Source organism: Pholis gunnellus, assembly GCF_910591455.1.
Source record: "Pholis gunnellus genome assembly, chromosome: 2".
NCBI lineage: Eukaryota > Metazoa > Chordata > Actinopteri > Perciformes > Pholidae > Pholis > Pholis gunnellus.
This window is the reverse complement of record NC_136536.1, coordinates 12,481,840-12,499,308: the sequence shown is the minus strand read 5'-3', so window position 1 is coordinate 12,499,308 and position 17,469 is coordinate 12,481,840. Positions and strand designations below refer to the sequence as shown.

The 17,469-nt window shown below is 41.6% G+C and overlaps 1 protein-coding gene across 1 annotated transcript; it reads right to left on the bottom strand.

The window, feature by feature from the left end:
• Positions 1-1,412: 1,412 nt before the first annotated feature.
• Positions 1,413-17,211, bottom strand: mybpha (myosin binding protein Ha). The gene is made up of 12 exons (XM_079181875.1): positions 16,970-17,211; positions 15,420-15,485; positions 14,629-14,763; positions 14,037-14,204; positions 10,613-10,701; positions 10,290-10,482; positions 9,759-9,898; positions 8,685-8,844; positions 7,515-7,651; positions 4,731-4,917; positions 4,205-4,265; positions 1,413-1,681 (listed from the first exon to the last, which is right to left on the bottom strand). Exons 1-11 carry the CDS (start codon positions 17,190-17,192, stop codon positions 4,225-4,227), a joined length of 1,539 nt encoding a protein of 512 aa, XP_079038001.1. The 5' UTR covers positions 17,193-17,211; the 3' UTR covers positions 1,413-1,681; positions 4,205-4,224.
• Positions 17,212-17,469: the final 258 nt, after the last annotated feature.

The window sequence follows — 17,469 nt, the reverse complement described above, 5'->3', positions numbered from 1 at the left end:
AACAGGAAATGTGTTGGTCAACCACATTCAGATGTTTGTGTTCTCAATATGACTTTAAATTGTGGATTGCTGCTGAAAAGTGACGGGTAGGGTTTAGGGAAATGAAACAACGTGCAGGAGCGGTAATGTGTTGAAAAGACTTGCAATTGTGTTGAGTAGCCTACCAAAAGAATATCAAAGGTAAAAACTCCAACAACACTAGTATACAGAACTACTATATTGTAAGAGCAACACATTTGGGCTAGTGGCCTTCATTTGGGTCAAGAAGGCAAGAAAGAGATTAAATCGAGATTATCTCAAATTTAAGTCGGTAAACTGATTCTTTTTATTTTCAGCCAAGACTAAAATAAAAGCAAGCAGAACCGTCAACAAAACCCTTTATTAAACTATGAGTTACTATTTTTTCTTAGTGCGAGTCTCAGAGTAGACCTGTTTTACCCTGTGGGTGTGAAGAGATTTGAGGAACATGATCGGAAGATGCTAATCTTTTGTTTTTACACTTCTGTGAACCCAGCCTACTAACCTCAACCATCACAGCAACACCCTTTTGTCTGCAGCTCAAAGTTGCTCTCGACATGCAAATAGAATGAACATTATTCCTACTGAATCACCTTTACACATAAACATTTTAAAATCTAAATGTTTATGCATATCATCGTCAAAATCATCAGGAATCAAGAGTGATTACTTCAGAAGAAAGTAAGTGCTGACGTTTTCATGCTCTCTGTGGTAAAGTATGATTTCCTGTAAGGTTGAGCTGTCGTGTGTCATAAAGAAACGCCTCTCTGCATCTCTGTCACTGGTTTTGTCTCACAATTCTCACCATAAGGTGTCAGTATAACACAGAAAATCTGATTATCTATGGTCCCGCCTCTGACCCAGGACACCCTGCGCACCATATCTCTGAAAGCCGTGGGACAAATCCTGGCCCAAAACTGGCAGGTAAGGAACACTGGTGGTATTTAGTCATGCAGATAGTTTTGGTATAATATTTACAGAGGTTTAGAGATATCTAACACATTCTACCACCTGTATTATTTTGTTGGTAGAATGACACTTATGTTTCTGTTGATTTTCTTATGTTATTTCTCAATGATTTGAGCAAAACAAACACAAATTCCACTCACAAATATCTAAGAGACAGATATCTTATTGATGAATCCAAAACTATCTGCCTGGCTGAATAACATTTGTTTGTATTTTTGACACACCAACTCCATAATCACAATGACAACTTGCAATCTCCTTAAAGCCACAGCACAACAGATCAGTCTGCTTGTATTCTCAACCCAACATAAAAATTGGATCTATCCTAAAACTATGTGTAGCAATGTTTAAAATGTGTGTAAAAATCCACATAACATGTAATACAATACCATTTTTTATTAAACATCCATACAGTCATTGCAATAGCATGTCCAAGGCTTCACTGTTTTATTGAGTAGTACATATATATATATATATATATACGGTAACCAACAGCATATGGACACAGGCAGAAAGAAAACATTGTAAATATATCCTTACATACATGTCACCAACTTAAATAACATACAACATTTAACAGACTGGGATGGGTTGGGAGGCGTGGGTCTTCCCAGCCTACTGGGAGGAGTGGGTGAGTCGGGATGGAAATAGATTTGGGAGTGTTGGTTTGTTGACTCTCACCTCTTCAAACACTCTGGACAAGATAGGAGAGACACACAGAAAGGATTGGAAGGATTAATTATACACACACACACACACACACACACTGTTGTGCTTTCAGGAATTTTGGGGACATTTCATTGCCTTACATTCATTTCCCGGAGACTCACCCTTAACACAACAGCTACCAGCCTAAACTAACCTTAAACCAACTGTGTAAACAGATGATTGTCCCCACAAGACGGGTAAAACCCGCCAACCACACACACGCAAACTGAGAGAGAGAGAGAGAGAGAGAGAGAGAGAGAGAGAGAGAGAGAGATCCACTGTGTATTTTCCATCAAAGAGTAGCTGGCTCTTCTTCTCAAAGCCCTCCACTCTGGCTGTTGACTTGTGGTAAAGTGAGGAGTTTGGCTTAGTGTCAAATCATCTGGAGTAACGTTCAGACGCTGTGAAGTGCCGCTTTGACATCACTGTGCCTTATGGGACAGCATCCAAAAACTCACCACCATGATTGTGTCATCTATACGGCGCAGTTTACACTTGGCATGAAAATGCATCTTTAGTAATGTGATCACAAGTGGACAGCTGTAAATACAGGTGTGAATGCATCCGAGCACATTGAGGATGCATTAAGATGGGATCACTTGAGCCACTCTGGGGGGTTGGTCGGGGAGGAATGTGACCCCATTTGCTATATAGTGTGAACACACACTTGTCCCTGACCGTACTGAAGGTCAGCTTTGTTGTGTGCATGTAGCATATCAACTGCATCCTGTTTAGTTGCTAAAGTCAAACAACTAAGATGACAAATGTAGGCCCTATATTCAAGGTTCCAGCCTTCACTCACACAATGGCCATTTGTATATCAATTACACAAACTGTGTTACCTTGAATTCCTGAAGAAAACTTTTTTAAAACTCTCACACAGATCGTGCTGAATAATCAAAGTCTCATTTATCCAGTTGTATGCTCAGTATTTCCCCAAATTTGCTAAACCCTTACTATAAAATATAACTTCCATAACAACAGTCTCACACTGAGCGGGCGAGCCACTCGTCCGTGTGAGTTTCTCAAATAGTAAGGTTTAAGCAAAGTCGCATGTGTTCTGGAAGTACTGAGCATACAACTGGATAAAGGAGACTTGGATTATACTGTGCGAATTGTGTGAGTTTGAAAACAAATGTTTTAATATAGCTTTGGTGTTGTTAGACACCGCCCGCATTCATGATTTTTCTTCACCGTGGAGGCATGCGAGAAAAACCAAGAGTTTTCTTCAAGAGTTCGAGGAAACGGGGTGAGTAATTGGTGAAGCATTCCTTTAAGTACAAAATGACACCACAATCATCTTCTAAGAGTACACCTGAGAGCAGAATCTTAAAGGGGGCATATGTTCATATTCAGGTTCATACTTTAAAAGCTGCATAACACGAGATTGGGAGCATTTCGACTGCCTCTACAGCTCTCGACATACTAACGGTTACGGTGCATATAGTGTTAACAGTACAAACTACAGCCAACATGCTGACAAAGCTAACTGTCTACTGTTTTAATGCAGCGAAGGCCAACACAGATTATAGTCAAGAGCAATTTATGCTAAGAAGGTAGTCATTAAGTGGGAGGAGAAACAAGGTTAAGAGGGGAAGGGAGCTATATGAGAGACCTGCAATCTAAAAAGGTATTAAATAATCTAATTGGCACCTTGCTCAAATATTTTAAATGTACAGCATGAAGGGATGAAAGGGATTGTGTTTCACAGTGCCGTAAAAAGAAGCAGTGGTACGTCTTTCACAGTAAGATAAAACCATTATCATTCCCTCTAAATCTTTTACAACCTTTAACTATTCTGTACATCCCTTTACCAACAACATATTAATCTCTCTAATCATTCCTCCCAGCTTAAATGTCTCCATCTCTTTGTCCCTTCTCTTTTTAAATCTTGCCACCTTCTCTCGTCACGTCACTCATTTTTTAAAATGCTTTAATGAGGCTTCTCTTGTCAGCAGTTGAAATTACACTGTGATTAAATCCTGGCTCTCCGTGAAAGGCTACACCACTTGGGCATTTGAAAAGCTTATATGAAATAAATGCGTCTGCCTAACAGTGAGGGTATAAATAGAAACGTTAACTTTCGTTCAATTTGGTATTTCTATTTGACTGACATTAATCTTTGCCACATTACCACATCCAAAAGCAGGGATGAGGAGGGAGCAGAAGTGGGCTGCACAGATGACAAGGCAAGAGGAGGGCAAGAGGGAAGGACAAATGAGCTGTTATTGGTTTTAATTCGATGCTATGAGTTTAAGAACACTGCAATGCATGGATGGTCAGCAGGCATTAAGAGTATTGCTGTATCTCAAACAACTGTGTCAGTATCTTATACATGTGTCAAAGCAGTAATAAGCAGTGTTAGTGTTAGTAGCAACACATTGATGGATATTTTGTTCATGAGACAATGGAGAAAGATATATAGCAATGAAATGTGCTCCCACTGGTGACATGTTGAACAATCTCAGGCTGTGTTGCACAGCAGTGGATATGTCTCTCTGTTTCTTACCTCTGGAGTTGGGTGTTGGTTTATTTGCCCTTGTCCTTGTTAGCCTCTGGAAGAATAGCCTCTGTCAGGAGAGGAATATACAGTTTAAATATGTTGTTTTAATGGAATAAAGTTCTGGAACATTATTAGTTAAAATGTGTAGACATGAAAGCTGGAATTATCAACTGGGACCAATAACAGGTTCTCCAAATGTCCCAAATGTAAATGATTAGTTTGACATTTTGGTAAAGCAGCTTATTTGTTTTCATGATAAGAGTTCGTGAAAAAATCAATACCACTCCACTTTTCTGTCTGTAAGGTAAATATCAAGCAACAGTCAATAGGCATGAATACTTTAAACAGCGGGAAACAATCCACCTGACTCTGTCCAAAGTAAACAGAATCTTTCAAAAATCAGAATTTGAATCTGTACAGATTAAAAAAACAACAATTTGTCAACCAATCCTTATGCAAAGCTAACGAGCTGCTAGTTTTAGATTCATATTTAGCACAGAACGTTATCCTCTGTTTGCCTTTATATACGTACGTTTGACCTCCAGCTTGCAGGAGACCACGGCCTCTCCCTGCTGGTTCTTGGCTCTGCAGGTGTACACACCGCCGTCGAAGCAGCAGGGCTTACGGATCTCGAGGGAGCAAATGCCCTGGGTAGAGATCTGACGAAACTTGGGGTCTTTTCCAATGATCGCCATATTCTTCAACCACTCGATCGTAGGCTGAAAGGACGAGGGGAGACATTTATAAACAACAGTATACCTCAAATATACCTTCCCTGTTTTGTCGAAGTGCCACTCCAAATTCCATATTGGCAGCTGAGCTGATTTTTAAAACATCAGCAGTGATATAGAGTGAACTTTTGATTTTCAGGGTCACTTTCCAGTGCAAAGGTGTAAAATACGACATGGTACATTTCATGAGAATTTTATCAAGTATATCATTTAAGTATTAACTTCAGAAATTTACAAAACAAGCATTTTTAAAGGTCTGAGTTCTGACTATTGGTGTCATTGAACAGTTTTAGCTTCTGGCACACCTCTTTGTTTTTGAGCTGTGGTCTCCAAAGTGATATCTATTTACCATTACAACATTGACTTTCAGTCTTTCCTGTTTGGCATTGGACATCCTAATTACTTATCCTCCTGTAAACTCAGACAGTCTATGCTGAGTGTGACAGTTGGGTAGAATGGGAGTAATACAAGTCTCCTCAGGTATGTGTTGCTCTGGGCTTCAGTGACAGTCTCCCTGCATGGATTTCCCCATGGTCCGGCTTCTTGAAGGTGACTCTGGTTATTGGATTTCAGCTCAGCTGAGACATTTCAGAAGGGTTTGTACAACACCTCCTCACTGATGTATGACACATATTTAGTTCTGTGTTGCTGCTTTCATCAAGTTTTCTAAATAGATCTTTCTTCTATTTTAGAAAGTTTGTGAACTGGCATTTGACCATAGATGGTAAAGAAGGTCAAACATGTTGTAGGTAGGTTATTCTCTGATGAAATAACAACTAGAAACTAGTTTTTAGATCCACAGATTAATAATAATTGAACTGATTTCTGTAAAATGATTTTGCATGTTTGATATTTTTATGCAAGCACCAGGATGTGTAGGTGCAGGGTCTAACATCTAAAAGGATTAGATTTGAAAGTTTAACTTTAACTTGGTTACCTAAGCTGGGCAAACACTGTAAAGTATAAACTAATGTCTTATTCTGTCATCTATTAAATCTTCCCCATCTCCATTGCCCTCCCGGACGGATGAGGTAGTGGATGATGACAGTGCTGCTGATGCTTATGATGTAGTTGCATACCCACACCGCTAACAAATGGTTATGCTGCTAGTGCTGTTTATCTTGGTAGACCTGCAGGTTTTGAACAGGTGGAGCAGTGTGGTGTATCACTCCAAAATACAAGATCAAATGACATAGTTTGCATCGGTGCATCAATGCATGAAATCAGGAATCAGTCTGCAAAGGTGAAATTATGATTTATAGAAAAACGATTTTGATAGAATGCATTTTTAGCCCAGCTAGCGGTACTTTTCTATGGATGGTAATGTTGGTCAGTTGCGTCTTTCCACCACGTTGGTTCAGACTGAACCATCTCAACAACCCTTTGGTAACAACTCTTCATGGTTCCCTAGAGGATGAAGCCTAATGAAAATACCAGGTGTGACACTGCTGTCTGCACCAGCACGAAAATAGAGTCTCTTCTGCTCTTATTATTTAATCTTCCTTTCTCTCTTTCCTGGCCCATCCCATTTCTGTCTTTGGGCATCCATGTGTGGGAATCTTACAGGCATACCCAGTCACACCGATAACTTTGCTTCCGGCAAAAATAGCACCTTCTGTGTTAAAGCCTCATCTCCACTTAGCCACAACAGGACAGCAGACTATACTTCTTATCATTGTCTCTTCTTTGCATTCCGTGCTTATCTCGCTATTCTCTCTAACAGCTACCCATGTAGTCTCTGCCACTGTATGTGACAGCTCTTTATCAGACACAGCATGACAACTTATCACACTAAAGGCTTTTATGCTGGACCTCACTCAGCAGTTCTCAATGACTCTGGACTCTGAGCCAGAGCCCATAAATACACACATGCTCCAACACAAATGCCCTGTGTGAAATAATTTCATTTATAAGAGCTATGTAGAGAGAAAGAGATCAACACAAAGCAAGAGATAGAGGAATTGTTCTGGGAATTACCCTACAGTACATCTACTGGTACTAGTCCCTCTTCACTTGAGTCCTACATTAGTTCCTGTTTAATTTGTCTCCAATACACTGGCATGTGCAGACTGTTCAACCGCTGCTGTCCTCGCTGAGTAGTCAAGGACAGCTAGGACGTATAATCAGCTGCATTTCCACCACGGCCTGCCACCTAAGCCGTCTGCGTCAGCCAGACAACTGTAAAGATATGTTTAACCAGAGCAGCAGTCGACAAGCACAGTGAGAGACATACTGAAACTTCACATAGACATTCCAGTGCAAGCCCTGCTCCACTTCAACAGAGGATGTTTATAGCAGTGACATTAATACCTCATTTGAAGCAGTGTATGATTTATCAAGGGTCCCTAGGCAAAACAAAAGGTAGGCATAATAGGAACACTATTGTGATCCTGGACACAATACACCGATAAGATAGATATCATAGGTAGTGAAAACATGAGCACAAACTGTACATTAACATGAAAACAGGGTGATGGGCATGACACACTTCTATGCTAAGTGCAGCGTGTGTATGAGCAGTTGTATAGTTATATATATTTTTGATTATCATTATTATATAAAGTGTATAGCTAAGAGTGTCTGACCTTGGGGGATCCACGGACAGAGCACAGCAGCTTGGTGGTGTATCCCACAGTGGCAGTGCGGTTAGTGAGGGGTGTTGTGAACCTGGGTGCCTCGCTGAAGTCACGCTCCGGGTACTCAGGAGGCTTGTAGACAATACCTGTGGACACATGGAACAAGATCTCATTAGGAACTTCTTCTTCTCCTTCTTACTTCTGAACTTATTCAAGGGATAGAAAAATATTGACAGCGACAGGACAGTTAATTGTGTCTGAAATGATGTAACTTTTGCTGCACAGCGTCCACTGTGGCTACCAGTGACAGTATTGCTTTAACTAGAATGGTAAAAGCTTTGGTAAAAGTTCACAGAAAAACTCTCACTCTCACTTTCTTTCTGTTGGGAATTCTTTCTATTTTCTCACTACAATCTACTCCGTCACTTCCCACGCCGTCAAAATCCCTTTCATTCACAATTCTGACATCACTATATCTGCCCAGTAATCTTTCATTCATTGTTCACATTTGAAGGAGTGAGGCCGGCCTTCACAGAGAAGTGGGAGACATTTAAATACGGGTTCAACGGCACACATTTTCAGTCGGTCTCTCCTAGGAAGCTTTCAGAGTGTTGCATTTGGCTGTTCACATGAGAAGTGACAACAGAGCAGTTGTGTCAAAAATGAAAAGGGACAGAGCGAGAAGGTCAAACTGGGCTTACTCTTTCACTGGCCAATAACAGTGTGAAGTGAGTAATCGGGAGAGTTACAGAAATGATTCAACACATCACCAAATGCAGGGAGGTAGGCACAGGTAAATACTGTATGAACACACACGAACGCGCGCACACACACACACACACATACACACACACACACACACACACACACACACAAAGAGAAACATTTGCACTGCCAACTGTCTTAATGCTGTCAGAGCCTTTTTAAAATTATTTCAGTAGCCGAGCACTAGCCAAGAGAGCTACCCACTTAAGATTGAAGCGGTGCCAAAGCCATTTCCACTCCTCAAGTCCTAGCTTTATAAACACACACAAACACACATTCAAGACTCTCATACACTTCATGCAGCTCATTAAAGTATAAGTAGTACACACTTGTAGTGCAGCACTGCCAATAAACGCTCCATCATAATAAACACATTGACCGTAGAAGAATTAAAGAATTAATCAAGAAGATCACCTGTCTTATGGATGGTGGCCACCCCCTTGGTGACAGCGCTCATCTCACTCATGCCCACTTGGTTCTCAGCGAACACTCTGAAGGAGTACGAGTTGCCCATGATGAGATCTGTGATGGTGGCAGTGAGCCTGTGGTGGTGCACCAGCACCGAGAACCATTCCTGTCGGTGGAAGAAAACTACACTGTAGAAAGCGATGGAGTGTGAGTAATATGGATGTCCTCGCCTACAAATGTAGCCTTGTAGGTTCTGTTCTGGTAGTTGTTAAATATGTTCAATGTTCTCTGGCAGCGGTATCCACTTACATCTCTGCCAGTTCCCCTCCAGAACCATGAGTCACAACTTTAAAAAGATGTATTGGTATTTTGAAAGACTCTTCAGCAAATCCCAGGAAAATAGAGACATGGCAATCTAATCCAGACCATCTGATTAGAGAAGATGTTATCTATATTGTAACTGGGAGAAAGGGGGTGGGGAGAGTTTGATGTTCAAGTACAGCGTTTAGATCAAAGAAGATCCATGTCAAAGTCTAAACTCAAAGTGTGTATGTAAGTTAAGTGTAAGTGTAATTTCTCCCAGTATTCCCAGTCAATGAAGTGACATCGCTAATAAACAAATACAATGTTCAAAGTTGGCTCAGAAGCTATGCCATAGCTGACATGAGAGACATGAGATCCCACGTGGAAACTGCAAGACCTCTAATTGGTTGGCATGTCGTACTTGTGTTTCCAATTTTCAGATGTCAGTAGATGTTGTTCAGAGTGAATACAACAAGTACAAACACTGCAAATCACGCCTGCACTCTATCACAGCGAATGAAATTATGTAAACGAGGGGAATGCATTCAGGGAATAAAATAATGAACAGTTACAATAGAGAATATAATCAAAGCATGACAGGCCAAATCGTATATGACACATCTGTCTAGTGTTGAAAAAAATCACACACAACTATACAGCAAAACATACACCATCGGTATCTATGGTGGGACTCTCGTTAATCTCTTGCGTATCTGGTTATGTCTGCAACTTCCCACAGTCTGACAATTGGATTGGCCTAGTATACATCTGCCATACCCCGGTCTTCCTGTCGGCCTTCTGGATGGTGTATCCGGTGATCTCTGTGTTGCCATTATCCTTGGGAGGGGTCCATTCAAGAGCAGCGTTGAAGTCCCAGGTGTCCAACAGCTTCACATTGGCAGGACTGCCGGGACGTTCTGAGGAGACACATTACTGTAAGTATTTATAAAGGATTAAAAGCATGACCAGTGTTTTCCTCCCGGCACAAAAGGTGTCTGCTCCCAGGATCAAAAGTGAGCTTTGTATGGTAATGCCTCTAACATGAGGCCACACATTTTAACAGTCGCAGCTGACAGCGGGGTCAACGGTCATCATTGTTAGAGGTGTGACGCATGTTTGCTAGAGATTAGAATTTCCGCTGGAGCAAGTCACGAGCCTCAGAACCTACAAGTCACCAAGCCAGCTGCACAACCGGCTGAGCCGATTCAACAGATAGGTCTGAAATAAGTCCACATTCACACCTGTCACACACAAACATGTGGATCCAAGTGTGTTGCTGGTGTGTCAACATAAGCACATGCGACTCACCCACAATTTGAAGGGTGACGGTGGCTTTGTCCTCAAAGCTGTCCACCTTAATGCTAATCTCATAAACACCAGAGTCCTCCCTCTGAGCGTGGCGGATAAATATGATGCTGTCCTTGTCACTGTTCCTGATGTTGACCCTTGTATCCACAGGCTGACCGTCCTTAAGCCAGGACACCACAGGTTTGGGCTTTCCCTGACGAGTTGCAAAAAAGAGAGACAAGAGATGAGAAGATGCAAGGTGAAGCGTGATGCCTGTAAAGTTGTCTGTGCCAACTGCACATGTTATTCATGAGCTATACAGACTGAGTATACGTGCAGCTTACATTAAAGGGGATGACCAGGTTGATCTGATCTCCAACCTGCTTGACATAGCAGGATTTGAGATGGCGGGGAATGCGGATCCTGGGACGCTCTGAAAAACAAGAATTCAAGTCAGCCATGTTTATCTTCTATCTTGGCTATTGTTTTATACGGACATAACCTGGATACCTTCGTAAAGAAATCCCCCACTTGACAAAGTTTTCTAGCATTACCAGCCGGCAATGTACAAACTTCCTGTTTGTATCTTCAAAGTGGGGTTATGTTTGGTCAAAAGGACAGGTCAACAAGACCTAAATAGAGCGGCCAGCAGCAAGCTGACAAGAGAACATGACTGAAGGAGCTCAAATTAACACCCAAGTTAGTTCAGACGGACCAACGATCCAAACTTTATTTTAATACTTTTGATATTCAACTTTTTTGTATGAATGTTTTCTTTTATATTAGTCTTTTATAAAGGGTGATGATTATAATGTGTTAGTGGGAGCTGCTAATTTATTGTTTCATTCAAGAAAAAATGCCAAACATTCTCTGGTTTCAGCTTTTAAAATGGGACAATTTGCTGCTTTTCTTTGCCATATAATTATATATTAAATATCTTCTGGATTCGACAAATGAAGCTTATTGAAGACATCACTGTGGGCTCTGAGAAATTCTAAATGACCTTAAACAATTCATCGATAATCTGAATCTGATTATCGATGTATATATATATTATCATTGTTTGTAAGAAGTTTTTTCAATTTATCATACTTACACAAAGACAAAAACATGTATAAAGAACAGAATATTAGATACCATACACATGCAGAAATACTAAACAAACAAAACATTTGCCATTCATCTTTCAAACAACAAACAACACTCCACTAAAGGTCCACCATCTGTGTGGTTATCAAAGTCAAAAATAAATCCATGTCACAGTCTCATTGATGACTATGAGTAGTCATTCATAGGAAATCTAGCTAAAGAAAGAGGAAAAGTACAGTATCTGGGCAGAGAGGCCAAACAAGAAGACCCTGCATCCAGCAGCTCTTAAAATAGCTTTGGTGATGAGACACTTGGATAAATGCCGACATGTGTTCCCTCCTGTAATGCACAAAGAAGCAGCAGGAAGTTGTCGCCACTTTTTTTAACTAATTGGAGGGGTCAAACACCACATGTAGAAACCATTAAGTACAACAGATTGGAAAATAAACACACCCAAATCAATAGCGATAACTGCTTGTATGCTCGAGCTGTGGATGAAATGATATAGATGAAATTACACCGCAGTTGGGACTTGAGTCATTTAATTAACCCACTATGGTGGATGGCCGGGTGCTAAATATCCGGAACAGCATACCTTGCATGTTTCTACAGAAGCAGCACATGTCTGAAAAGCTCTTTGACCTTACAGGATACATCAAACCTGCTGCCCTCCACCACCTCTCTCCCCCTGCAGCATACTCTGTTTCTCCTTCTCCAAAATGTCCTCTCATTTAACTCCCCACCGACCTTCTGTACATTATTTTGCTCCGCTTCTAACCAGCTTTCTTGCCCAATGTGTCTCATCCTCTTCATCCTTACATTTGTCACCATATCATTGCTGCAGAGGCTGAGATATGGAACCCTGGAACCAACCATCCCTATGAGGATCAGGTCTGCTTCCAGATTTGGCTCAAACAGTAATCCCTACTAATCAGCACCCTTCCCAGCAATGCCCAGAAGTGTTGCTGGCATTACGGCAGCCAGCAGCCAGCCTGCAAACAATTTATAATCTGTCTTTGTCTCTGGATAAAGTGTCTTTGTGGGGGGCTTTCAGCATATGCCGGACAGTGTGTCTTTATTAGAAGCTTGTATGTAGATGAGTGATTGGTCAGGACAGCGTGTGACTGACACACAGCTGAATTTACCCCTGAACAAGCCACCCACAATCCATCAATTAGGCTCATGTGTCACTCTCCTCAGTTGACCAGCAGTTCTTGTGGCATGACTGCATTTCTCCACTTACTTGTTTCCTGTTTGTTCGCTGCAGCCTGAAGCCCGACCAGGAAATACACTCAGAGACATTAAGCTGCCCTTCTGAAAGTGGATAACTGGGACATGTCAGCTCAAGTCTGCACTACGTCAATGTGACCCGGTGTGAGCACTGATGGAAATTCACAGCTTTGGTAACGAAACAAATGTCAGTTTAATGAAGCAAAGAAGAGGCTGATCGTGTCACTTTGGTAATTTAAGGGCATTTTTAAGCCATTAGCTGCACTTTCTAACATAAACCAGTGTCAGAGGAATAGTGGCTAATATTTCTAATCACATAAAAGTGACTTTGAAGTGAATTTGAAGAGGGCATAATGAAGACATGTTATATTATAGAGTGTATATTTATTGCAAGACATTAAGTGATACTTGTGCCAGACAAAAGAACAGCAGAGAGCCACCGTCATAAATTGAAGTGAGAAAGTGACAGTGAGGTCACACTGACAGGGTTGAAGTCAGTAAAAAATATGGCTGCCAGATGGCTCATTAGCTAAACGTTTTCCTTTGCCTGACTCAGTCTTCCATTAAATCATCTCAAAGACGGATGCAGCAGAAGCTATTTAAGTGCAAGACAGTTAACCACTGCAGGACCCATGTTTGAACCTATATGGTCCTGAATACTAGGATAGGAGATACTTTATGTTCCAAATATGTATTTCAACTGCAAATTATCCTGCAGTTAAACATTGTAACTGTCAATTAATGTGCAACCTGTCGTAAAAAAATAAATACAGGTGAGGGTTCAGACCGTTATGCAACCGTCTAAAACAAAGTATATACATATGTATATTGGTATTATACATATTGGTTTCCATGTTCACTTATCTTTTCTCAATGTTTGTGTAACGTGTTCTTGTTAGCTTTACATCTATTTTAGTCCTTTAGGGCACTACCAGCAAAAAACAAGGTTCATTTAATTAAAGGTTAAATATTAAGTGAAGTACAAAATGTGCGAGTGCCTCACCTTCTTATTTCAAGGACTGAAGATGTGTGGACAAGTATAAAGATGATGTACAGCTAATGAAAGCTCTTGTCTGCACCTGTAAGATGTATGTGCATACATCTGTGCAGTCCATCTTAGCCGCCCGGCAGTTGATACCTCCTCCTCCCTGCTTGCAACATGAGCATTTTCCCCCATAGGTCATAAGTTACAGTACAACTAGCAGCGAGCTCCTGATGAAAAGGTTGGAGACAAGACATTTCATAACCTGCCCTTACATCAGTGAAAAACTCTTTTGCAGGGACATTTTGTTTGGACTTGGGACAGAGAAATGGACATGTTCCTCACTTTTGCACACCGTTACACTAATGTACAGCCATACAGATAGAAGTTAGGTTGTGATTGCTGCTTGGGCTGTTTGGACTTCCCCTTATAATTGGTCACCTTGCAAAACATTGGCTGCTACTCACCACCAATCTCCCGGATGGGCACGGGCTCAGCAAGTGTACCAGGTTCACTGCGGCCACCGCGGTTTACTGCCACCACGCGCACATGCAGCAGGTCACCGGCTGTGAGATGCTGGAGGCTGTAGCGGTTAGTTGGGTTCATCTCCTCTTGAGCTACAACCCAGTCCGTTGCTGCAGGGGAACACAGTTTTTGTGTTAGTTAAGTATGTAGCTTTCAGTGCAGCTATAACTTACATGTCGCAATAGCTTGTTAAGGCTGCAACACATGTTGTTACACACACATTCTTCCTGAAACCTTTTTTTCCTTTTGAAAGGGTAAAACATCCTTTAACGGTACATGTTAAATGGTTTATCGCCTGTCGACAAGTTTACAAACAACCTGACCATACACTTTGGCCTCTATGATGAAACCTCAGAAGGCATGCGGTCATCTGAGCAAACGAGCGCTTCTAAAAGTGGTGTGAAGAGATACAGTCCAGTGACAGCCGGCTAAATGCTTCCTGCCGTATACGGCATGGACACAGCTATGAGTCCATCTGCCCTCTGACACTCAGGGGACAGGTGCAGCCTCACACACACACACACACAGACTTACTTCCATCCTTGCAGTACTCAATGGTGTATCCGTCCAGGCCGGAGTCTCCGATGGTCTCTGGCGTGTTCCATTTAATGGTGAGGCTGGAGTCGGTCACATCGTCCACAGATACGTCCAGAGGAGCGCTGGTGGGGACTGAAGGAGGTTCAAACAGTGCAGATTAGTTAAGGATTGAAGTGGACAGTAAGAGAAGCCGAAATGACACTGACAATTCCTACATAGCCTTCATTCTACAACATGTGTGTCGGACTGAAGCTTCTGATTATTTTCATTATCAATTCATCTGCAGATTATTGTCTCGATTATACGAGTAATCCATTTTTGATTTTTTTCTTACAAATTTCCTTAAGCCCAAGGGGACATTTTCAAATGTCTTGTACATTCATAAGACAATCTACACAATTGAGAAGATGGAACAAATTAATTTGGGACATTTTTGCTGACCTATTATCAAAATAGTTGCAGAATATTATCTTGGACAATCGATTTATTAATAATTCAGAATGGTTTCCAGTAAAATGATGTGTGTCATAATTCTGCACAACCATCTCCATAATGAGTCGTCACCTGATGTACAACTGCAAAGAGTACATCAAAGATTAGTCGATGAATTGACTGACGGAAAATGATGTGCAACTATTTTGATATCTAAATTATGGTTTTAGTCGTTATTAAAGCCAAAATATAAAATATTTGATACTAAAACGGAAGTGTTTACTTTGTCCTTGTCATAACCCTAGATTGGGTGTAGCAGGACCAAACTAGCAGCAGAGTGTAAATGCAGGTGTTACCTGCAGGAGGTGGGGGCGTGGGGGCCTTTGGAGGCTCTTCAACTACAGCAGCTTCTGCTGGAGCAGCTAGTATCAAACAAGCAGGAAATTAATGTTTTAGAGATAAAAAAATATCCAGAGCATCTTTTGTGTAAAGTGACATTCCAACCTGCCCAATCATTTCACTGGAAATTATATCAAGAGGTTCTGTTAAGAATCCACAATTACTCACATCTGGGGAAGCATGGTGGATGACACTTGTTCGATGAAACGTTCAATAAATCAGTCATCATTGTTTGTATTTTGTGGTTGAGTAGTAATGCTTTTGTCTCTGTGGTGGTTTGTGTTTACCGTCTGCGGGAGCATCTGCAGCAGGAGCAGCAGCATCATCTTCAGCAGCGGGAGCAGCAGCTAGTGTTAGAATGCCATTAGGAAAGCCAGTTAGTGACTTACACTATGATATTACTCACGCTGGGATTCAATCAGGTTCAAGCTAATTTGATCATGATACACTCTCAAGATACACTGAAGCAAGCAGCAGAACGGAGCCGTGGGATACACTGTAAAACATTTGCACACAGCAGAAGACCATCACGTGTCCACAAAGTGAAACCTCATGCGTTGGTTAAAAAGACAAAGAACTCAAAGAGGAAAATGTACACAAGATGAACTTTACAAACGGAAATATCAGTAAACACAACGGACGATGAGCAATTAAAACACACAAACACTGTGAGTCGTGCACAGTGGGGCACAAACACACACACATCATTATAGCTTGTGTGTGTGGGCCGCTTGTGTTGTGTGTTTACACTCGGTAGGAGTCGGCTTCCTCGGTGGCTGTGGCATCAGCTGAAGTTAGGGCTCACATGTTGAGGTTGGCAGACAAAAACAATACCAGTCACTCGACTACATCCGGTCCCATGCATTTTGTGCTGCTTCTCACAAGAGCTGTTCCTGCAAAATGCAGGGACTTCAACAATCACTATAAGCATACTAATATGACATGCATTTATTTTGTTAGATTTAATATATGTTGGCAAGTGAAGAGATCTACAGTAGATCCAGGAGAAAAGGGTGAATAAAATGCTTTTCACTAATGTAGTTATTGGTGTTTTTCTCTCATCTAAGTTTCTCGGAGTATAATGACTTCTACTACAATTCCCAGTCTTCTATAGTTTCAAAATTGTTCTTATTTTCATAGCTTCAAAGCCTGAATAGCCACTGATTACCAGCATCAAGAGTCCACACAATCAGTTTTATACTATATCTTGAGATTTAAGACATCAGAGGATATTAAAGCTACATTTCAAACAAGTAACAGTTTTGGTTTAAGAGTGATGAGGTTGACAGTTGGTTCAAGAGTTGTGGCTGGTGTTTCCTTTGCTGCATGTGTAGTGTGTTGGAGTCATCAGACCAGAGACTAATAAAAGTAAAATCAAGTTATTACTCCAAGTCCAACCTGTCCAGGATCTAGCTAAGATTAGTAAATTTAGCTTTACAGTTAGCACTGCATGTCATGTCCGGTAGAGATTTTCGTGGTTATCAAGGCGCCTTTAGTCCCAGGGTACCTGGGGTGTCTCCTTCAGCAGCGGGGGCTGCTTCTCCCTCGGTTGCGGGAGCTACCTCTCCCTCGGTTGCGTGAGCTGCCTCAGCCGGAGCAGCTTCCACAGGTGCAGTATCCGCAGGTGGAGCCTCTACGGGGGCCGGCTCAGGCTCCGGGACGGGCTCAGGCGCCTTCTCTGCAGCCTTCTTGGCTGGGGACTTCTTGATGGGTGCAGGTTTGCTTGGCATCGTGCTGACAGAGGGCCAGTGCTCTGGATGAAAGAGCCAGCAGGGATCTTAAGTAATATATATAGCGTGAGGGCTCCTGGGCCTGTAGACAACTCCACCCATCCCCTGACTTTAATCCCCCCCCCCCCTATTTCAGCCACATCCTCATCCATGTTTGGAGTACCTGTGACAACCCGGGCTTGTTTATATTAATAATAATTAAGACCGTTTTCTAACTTGTACAAACAATTACATCAACATTTAAGTAATGCCAAATAACATTTTGTAGTGACAAAAA